Source organism: Diabrotica virgifera, chromosome 5, assembly GCF_917563875.1.
Source record: "Diabrotica virgifera virgifera chromosome 5, PGI_DIABVI_V3a".
In the NCBI taxonomy this organism is placed as follows: Eukaryota; Metazoa; Arthropoda; class Insecta; order Coleoptera; family Chrysomelidae; genus Diabrotica; species Diabrotica virgifera.
In genome coordinates, this window is record NC_065447.1 from 176653912 (window position 1) to 176662791 (window position 8880).

Genomic DNA, 8880 nt, shown 5'->3' on the forward strand with positions numbered 1-8880 from the left:
CAAGATACGACAATTGGTGTTGGATTCAATCAAGTTCCTTGTTATTGAAAAACATGGTGTGGAATACTATTTAGATGAAAATGATGTTACGCAAATTCTACAAGTACACCACAGTATAGTGACTCATCGCATATCGTTGTTGGAAAATTTAAACTTTCATGCATATTATACAAATGTTGTATATTTTTTGCAACAGAATTTTTGTACAGATACTAGTTTATGTGGTCCGTTTGAAGCTATGACTGCGTTTTGTGAAATTTCTCCAGCAGATACTTTGTTAAGCCATGCTATGAGAGAATATGTATATTATTATAAAATTAAAGTTGTAAATGACTTGAATAACTTTATTTGTTAATAAATATTATGTATTTAAACACTTGTGTTTTATTTTCGTAATATATTTACAAAAGGATAATGAAAAAATAATATTGTACAATAGTCATTTTATTAAATATTACTGAGGAAAAGTGATTGTGTCTTTTCACCAGCCATACATATTTTTAATATCCAAGTAAATGCCCTCAGCGTCTTAAAGCGATTATATTTTTGCTAAAAAATTAAGGTATATCACAATGCCCCCAGGGAAGCGTCTTAAAGGATTCTGGTATTAAATATCGTTTATCATCATAAGGACTTAGGGCCGTTTTTGTTTGCTCTATGCTGAATACTGAATGTTGATATGACCGAATACACCTTTGGTTTGTGCTTTTAATTTTGTATTCTTTTAAACAATTTTCAAAATCTTCAAATGTGATTATATTTTTGACTACATTATATTTTACACCTTTTGCTTTTTTGGTTATACCTAAATTTTGAATACCACAATCAATTTGTTCCTTGTTTAGTTTCAGTTTTAAACGTTCTCTCTCATTTTCTCTCTCTTCATCAGTTGTTTGTAATTTAAATGTATACATTTTTGATCTTAGACCAATAAAATGTGTAATAATTTTTCCATTAGCTTCATCCTTCATTAGACCGGGGATTTTTTTATTTAACCGTTCTATCATGTACGGGTTATTTTCCGAATAGTCAGATGTATCGAATTTACAGTTGTGTGCCTTTAAAACCTCCTTATATGCATCTAAACACTGTAATTCATATATAAAGCTATCTGTATCCATGTACAATAACATACAATTTTCTTCTCCCATCGTTGGAAGCATGAAGGAGTAATGAAAATCATACATACATAATTTTGATATGTCTAGGATTGCTGCACCTATATACAAAGGTTTATTAAAGCACACCACTGATTTGGTTAGTTCGATGGCCACTAGGTTTTCACTAAAGATAGTACGACTGTGAAACCGAATACTTGCAATCAAGTTTTTGGCTCCATACCTTCCATTCCAATTTTTACATATTTTTACAGTTCTATGCCTCCTTATATTCTCCATGGTCTTACCGAACACAGCATTGTTCATCATTTTATAGAGATTTTTCTCAAAACTGCTCTTAGATGCAGCCCGTAAGTTAGTATTTAACTCAATATAGGGTCGCAGCCATGCAGATTGATTAAATTTCAAAACTTTATGTATTTTAGTTAAAATTAATCCGTTGGATAAAGCCTGCTTTAAATTTCTATAATGAATAATATATTTTGACTTATTAAAAAGAGTTGGCAATAATTTTGGTAGTTTTGAACCGGGAGGAATGCGGTGTTCGGCAGCAAATGGAAAATCTTTATGTTTGTCGTGTAATTCACGTGGATACTCTAAGTCAACTTGAAAGAAATAGCCCTCCTTCGCAGCATTCGGAATTGACATAATATCAATATGACCCTTGGGAAGTTTAGTGGATTTAGATGCAACACCAAATTTGGTTACATCTTCAATCCACTTAAATCCTCCAAAAGGTAAATATTCACTCATAGCCCAACCATATAGATTATTTACATCTAAATACATGATGTACTTAGAGGGCTGTGTGGGGTCATATGTTGGCATGTACTTATTGTTAGCTTCCGAAAATCGGTTACTACACACAGATATTCCGCCTCTTATGCCTTTTTCAATAAACAAAATCATATCCACATCTTTTAATAACTCTAATCTACATTTTGTATACCTTAGCATACAGTCCCATGTATAACCTGGTATGGTATAATACCACGCAGGATCTAAATGGTACGTATCCCTACATTTTTGTCTAAATTGTTCAAATACATCAGCCAGAAGCAAAATATCTGTTTTTAAGTACAAATCGCTATACTCTCCCAAATTTTTACATTCAAATATAGACCAAACTTTCTGCGCATGAGCATACTTCTGTTCGCTAATATGTTCATCACATAATTTATTATAAAAATGACTAATTGTAGGTAAAGAAGTTTCCTCTAATTTTTCCAAACTATCAACATAATCATAGCAAAATACTCCTTTGCAAGTTAATAAGTTAAATGCATTATCATCTAAACTATTAAATTCTTGTTTTAAAATCTTCTTCTCTGAAGTATCTAAAAGTGATGCTAATTCATCGAGTGAAGTTCCCATAAATCTCATAGTATCGATAAATCTTAGTCTAATTTTATGCTCATCTGAATGTAGAGTAAAAGAAATATATTTTTCTTTATTAATAGGAAGTAAGCTCAGGTGTCCATGTTTGCATAAATCTATAATCATGAAATGTGAGTCATATCCACTAAAATTATGAAAGGCTACTGGCACAACAAACACCTTTCTGAAGTTTAAATTGCATGCTTGGTGTGCAAAACCTCTTACCTCTCCGGTAAAATGATCATGATCTACCACAATTATATCTGTAGCTAAAAAGCGTTTCTCACAAATATGACAGGCAGTTGCCTCACTTGTACTAGGCTTTGTAACCATAGGTACAATTGATTTTATTTTAGAATCGACAAATTTGGATATTTCAGCCATTTCTTTTGCAAACCACTCCATGCAATTTTCACCTCTGTAGCTTCGAAAATATGATAAGCTGTCATCGTAAGCACATTTTAAGTAATAGCCTGCACTATAAGGTACATGCTTTTGGTATTTTGTTGTTTTGCTCAGATTTACATTAGAATCTGTAAAATTATGTAACTGACATTCAAAATCAGCATATATGATAAAGGGAGTGGTTTGTTTGTATGTGAAATTTCTAAAAGCAACATAATCGTATTTGGGAACAGTCATTTTACATTTGTTTATGTCTCTGCAGAACTCTTCATGCTCAGCAAGTTTATTCCCGCTGTAGAAATAATTCATACAGCGATCACAAATATATTTTTTACTTTTGTTCTTACTTACCTGAGAACTTACCAACCTAGACATATCTTTAATCCAGCAGTAATGATATTTTATTTCAATATTTTCATCGTCACTAGGAGGAGCGTCGTAATCATTTAAATTTGGAAAATATTTATCCTGAATTAGAAGCAAATTTACATGCCTATCAAGCTTGTTTTGTGTAAGTCTAGCAGGTACTACATCGTAAAATTGTTTTTCCTTAACTTGATTTAATTCCAAAGCATAAACATTCACTGATATACTATTTATTTTTTCAAATTTTGTGATATGACTTAAAGGCATTGGAGCTTCCATGTCCTCCGTTTTCAAAACAGTGCTGTAATATGGATATGATGATGTAAGTTCTTTGTGTATTTTAGCTGGATAAAGAGAGCTAATAATCGCCCAATAAAAGCAATTTTGATCGTAATTTTTGATATTTATACATGCTTGACGCTTTTGAATTTGTTCAGGAAGTTTAATGTACGATGATCCGTTCCCAATTTCGACTTTATTGATGTTAACTTCTAATGAGATTACTTTAGAGAGAGCGGCACCTGAATCTTTTTCTGCAAATTCAGACATTTTTTTTTTAAATTTTATCCTTAACATTTTGGCTAAACCAAATGTGTAAATCGGTTGAATAACTATCTATAATGACATTTTTAGTGTTAAAATGCATCAAATCTAAACTCTCACTATCACCTGTCTTTTTAATAAATTCCCCCCACAAAGTAGTGTTGACTTTAAGTATTCTATTAGATTTCAAAACAGTTTTAACTTTTTGTTTAAATACGGTAAAAGCATCATCCAAAAACGGTCCTACATCCTTATGATATAAATTTATTATAACCCCTGTCTTAATCCGGCTTGCAAAGCTTGAAACGACATTTTCCCATTTTACTCTATTACGTAATTTTGAATTAAGTCCTAGACCAACATGTCTATTAAAATTTAAAATTATTCTTCGAAAACGTTTAAAATGTCCTACGTTTGATTGTAATTTTCTAGCAGTTCCAATGGGTAATTTTTTAGCTTTAATTAAATTATTACATTTGCAAATATGTGCATTTAATCGCTTTAACCACACTTTAGCATCATTTTGAGTAAATTTATCAAAAATTATTTTGCGAAGTCTTTTAATAGTTAATAATAGGTTATCCGACTGCTTAACTATTTCCTTAATCATTTCAATATTATATTGTATGGCTTATAAAAAAACAAAATCACTTACCCTCTTTTTTATTCTAAGTTTCACCGATTTCGAATTTGGCTGCTGGATGTTCGTTTCCACTGCAATGGATGAAACCTTGCTTATTTCTTGCTAAATCCACCTAAAACAATAACAACTTGCTATACTAAAATTCACTCTCTTCGAAAAAAAAAAAAAATGCATTGCTAGTGCGATTTTCGAACCCGCTGCAGAAAGCACACAAAAAGACAAAAAACATATCTAATAGGAGGCTCTCTAATAGAAATATGTTGTAAAATTTCGATGCGAAAAATGTAATTCGGAGCAAAACTCTCAATAACAACTTGCTATACTACAATTAACTCTCTTTGAAAATAGAACGAAAAACAATCGACAAATAGAAAAAAAAAATGCATCGCTAGTGCGATTTTCGAACCCGCTGCTTAAGTATTTCACTATATTATATGTATGGTTTACAAAAACAAAATCACTTACCCTCTTTTTTATTCTAAGTTTTAACGATTTTGAATTTGGCTGCTGGATGTTCGTTTCCACTGCAATGGATGAAACCTTGCTTATTTCTTGCTAAATCCACCTAAAACAATAACAATTTGCTATACTAAAATTCACTCTCTTCGAAAAAATCGAAAAAAAAAATGCATTGCTATTGCAATTTTCGAACCGGCTGTAGAAAACACACAAAAAGACAAAAATATATCTAATAGGAGGCTCTCTAATAGAAATATGTTGTAAAATTTCGATGCAAAAAATGTAATTCGAAGCAAAACTCTCAATAACACCTTGCTATACTAAAATTCACTCTCTTTGAAAATAGAACGAAAAAAATTAAGAAATAGAAAAAAAAATACATCGCTATTGCGATTTTCGAACCCGCTGCTTAAGTATTTCCTTAATCATTTCAATATTATATTGTATGGCTTATATAAAAAAAACAAAATCACTTACCTTCTTTCTTATTCTAAGTTTCAACGATTTCGAATTTGGCTGCTGGATGTTCGTTTCCACTGCAATGGATGAAACCTTGCTTATTTTTTGCTAAATCCACCTAAAACAATAACAACTTGCTATAAACAACTTGACTCTTCGAAAAAATCGATAAAAATAGAAAAAATATTGCGAGATTTGAAGCAACGCTACGAGACTCTGAATAGAACCGACACAAAACATATATATCCAAACGAAGGGTCTCTAATAAAAAATTCAAAGCAAAAGTCTTTTAGTTTAGTTAGAGTAATTCGATCGAGAAAATTACACATACATAAGTTACGAATGTAAGCAAAGATAGAACTAATATGTATGAATAAAATACTAAAAATTCTAATCTGCTGCAACGCTATGGGGCACTGGACAAAACAGAAGAAAACGAACAAAAAAGTTCTAAGAGAAATACTAAAAACTAAAATATAGGATTTTAATCTGCTGCAACTCTAGAAGGCTCTAGATACAACAGAAACAAAACAACAGACGACTTTTATTTTTTGCTATAGGCAACTCCATTCCCTCCGAAGTGGTTCAAGCACTTCAAAAATAAAGACAGGAAATGCTGTTGAGTCAGAACAGAAACAAAAAGACAAAAATATATATCTAAAAGAAAAGACGAGATGGAGAATGTCAGCACAGAAAGGACTGGAGACGTTGGATGAAAGAAGGAAGGCGGTGACAGCTGTAAAAATCCTATGATAGATAGAGGAAGGACTCTAATAGAAAGAATATTGCAAAATTTTTAAGCAAAAGTCTTTTAGTTTAATTAGAATAATTTGAAAAAATAGGGCTGAGGATTTATCGAAATTTTGGATAGATTAAGGTTCAAAGATAAATAGAATTCGACTAAAAAAATTACATATATCCAAAGTTACGAATATAAGCTAAAATCAGACTAAAATATGTTGTGAATATAAACAAAAAAATCGAGAAATTAAGACTCTGCATGCAAGACTTCATGCAACTTCATTCCCTCCGAAGTAATTCAAGCACTTAAAAAATAAAGACAGGAAATGCTGTTGTCAGAACAGAAACAAAAAGACAAAAATATATATCTAAAAGAAAAGACGAGATGGAGAATGTCAGCACAGAAAGGACTGGAGACGGTGGCTGAAAGAAGGAAGGAGGGGACAGCCACGCTTTTTATATGGGTGTCCTGTACCAAAGCTCACACTCTAAATAACAGTATTTTGAATAAAATATTATTTGAAAAATATTTATTTCTTTTTATTATCAATATGAATGTCGTAACATGTGAATATCATCGTTATTTTTTAGAGCAAAGTTCCAAAGCCACGTTGGTTGAGTGATTTAAGGCTTTGTTAAATTGCATTGAAAATAAGTAAGTGTTAGACCATAGGTTCAAATCTCCTGCACTGCAAAGCTTTAAACCAGTCAACCAATTTGGCTTTTTTATTTTATTCCAAAGAAAGTAAACATTTTTTTCTTATTTTTGTATATATCTTATTCCCATCACGTAACTAATTAGATCATTTTATTAAGAATTAAAAAAGAAAAAGAGCTGGTACCCACAATAAAATCGAATACCTCTGACACATTGTAAGAAAGAGCGAGAGATATGAATTGCTGCAATTCGTTTTCCATGCTTTTTATATAGGTTTATTTAGTAGAATTATGGAAGTTGGACAAAGCCAGACGAATGGAGAAGCAGTGTATTTACAAAAAAGAGACAACAATGTACAAAGAGCAATACAACTATCACATATGGCCAATTGATATACGGATACGTGAAAATCAGTTCAGCTTCAGGAACAAAGAAGCAAACTCTCATATATAAGAAGCAAAAAATATCTAGAAATACTAGAAAAATAAAACAGAAAAAATGGCATATAAGGTACGAATATAAATAAAAAATCAGAATAAAGTAAAAATAGTACTCACCTTACTGCTATGTTGACTGCAATATACCAAATGTACTTAACTGCCTCGAAAATTCGAATACAATATTTTCACAGCTTTTCTCGTTTTTATATCAAAGTCCAGTAATTATATTGATGGGTCTTTAATTACTGTATTTTCTCCATCAATTAGTGTGACGTATTTTTTAAATTACCTTCTAATTGCTTTGCTATTAAGCAAAGTTTCTAATATTTTTCCATATATCATTTAGCTATTAAATAAAATGAAATAAAGTTTCTAATATAATATATCTTTCCATATTAGCAGTGGCGTATCTACGGAGAGGTAAATTTCATTTTTCTGTGTCATTTTATTCTGTTAAATAATCTTGTGAACCAATAGGACTTAAAATACTAAAGCCTTTTTACATGCTGTTGTATTTGATTTTTTTATTGGACCAATAGGAGTTCGATTTTTTACTTGTGTATATTATATAATTTTCACAATCAAATTAGTCTAAAAGACTTTTGCTTTGAAAATTTGCAATCTTTTTCTATTGAATATCTTCCTTCTAGATTTTTCTGTCTTTGTCAACTCAGTCGAAGTTCTTTTTCATATCGATGAATTCAATTTGTTTTATGTATGAGATTTTATTTGAGATCATATTTAGAACGAATTATGGTAGATTCCTTCAACGTAATATCTGTATCAAGACAAATTGGAATAAAAATAGCGAATTGGAATAAAAATGGTGAATTTAAATAAAAATGGACTAAAAATGGCGTCATCTAGCGGCTAATAGGTAAACTATGGTAGATTTCTTCAACGTAATGTCAAGGAAAATTGGAATAAAAATAGCGAATTTAAATAAAAATACTGAAATGGAATAAAAATGGCGGATTGCAATAAAAATGGTGAATTGGAATAAAAATGGCGAATTGGAATAAAAATGGCGAATTGGAATAAAAATGGCAAATTGGAATAAAAATGGCGAATTGGAATAAAAATGGCGAATTGGTGGCGCCATCTAGCGGAAAATAACTATGGTAGATTCCATTATGGAAGATTCCTTGTGACGTCAGCATCTATCTCACTCTTACTCATTGGAAAGGTACTTCTCTCTCTAACACATTGATTTCCCTATCTCTGTAGTCGTAGTAACTTTGGTTATCTACTCAAGTCATCAACATTCTTCCAATTTATTTTATGATTTCGTAATAATAACTTCTTCATAAATTTCTGAACATCTAAATTGGGTAGAATGTGTTTGTTTACCATTGTTTGATAAATTATGTCTATTATATCAGGTAGCATTGAGTTTTGACTATTAGTGTCTTCATTCACTGATACGAGTAGTAGTCAATAAAAATAAACATAAAAAACAAAAATGATGATATTTTGAAAACAACCAAGAAATGTACATATACAAGGAGGGCCAATGAAAACAGTCCACCTTGATATTTGGCAGTATTTATTAAATTTTAAGGAAATGTGATTCAGTGAATTTGTACTCTACGAGCCCCCTAGTGGGAAAGTTTTGGGGTAGTTCTGATTTCTTTCATTATATATGGATTTTGGGCTGCTGAATCCGAATAT

General features: G+C 30.9%; 1 protein-coding gene across 2 annotated transcripts; it reads right to left on the minus strand.

Moving 5' to 3' along the window:
- Positions 1-361: 361 nt before the first annotated feature.
- On the minus strand, positions 362-8409 carry LOC114328549 (uncharacterized). Of its 2 annotated transcripts, XM_050651682.1 has the most exons (4): positions 7327-8409; positions 5389-5488; positions 4918-5017; positions 362-4564 (listed from the first exon to the last, which is right to left on the minus strand). In XM_050651682.1, the coding sequence occupies exon 4, from the start codon at positions 3840-3842 to the stop codon at positions 558-560; it is 3285 nt and encodes a 1094-aa protein (XP_050507639.1). In that variant the 5' UTR covers positions 3843-4564; positions 4918-5017; positions 5389-5488; positions 7327-8409; the 3' UTR covers positions 362-557. The 2 variants fall into 2 exon arrangements, with proteins under 2 accessions (XP_050507639.1, XP_050507640.1); XM_050651683.1 differs by lacking the exons at positions 5389-5488; positions 7327-8409 and having other exon boundaries at positions 4918-5104.
- Between the last annotated feature and the right edge of the window lie 471 nt (positions 8410-8880).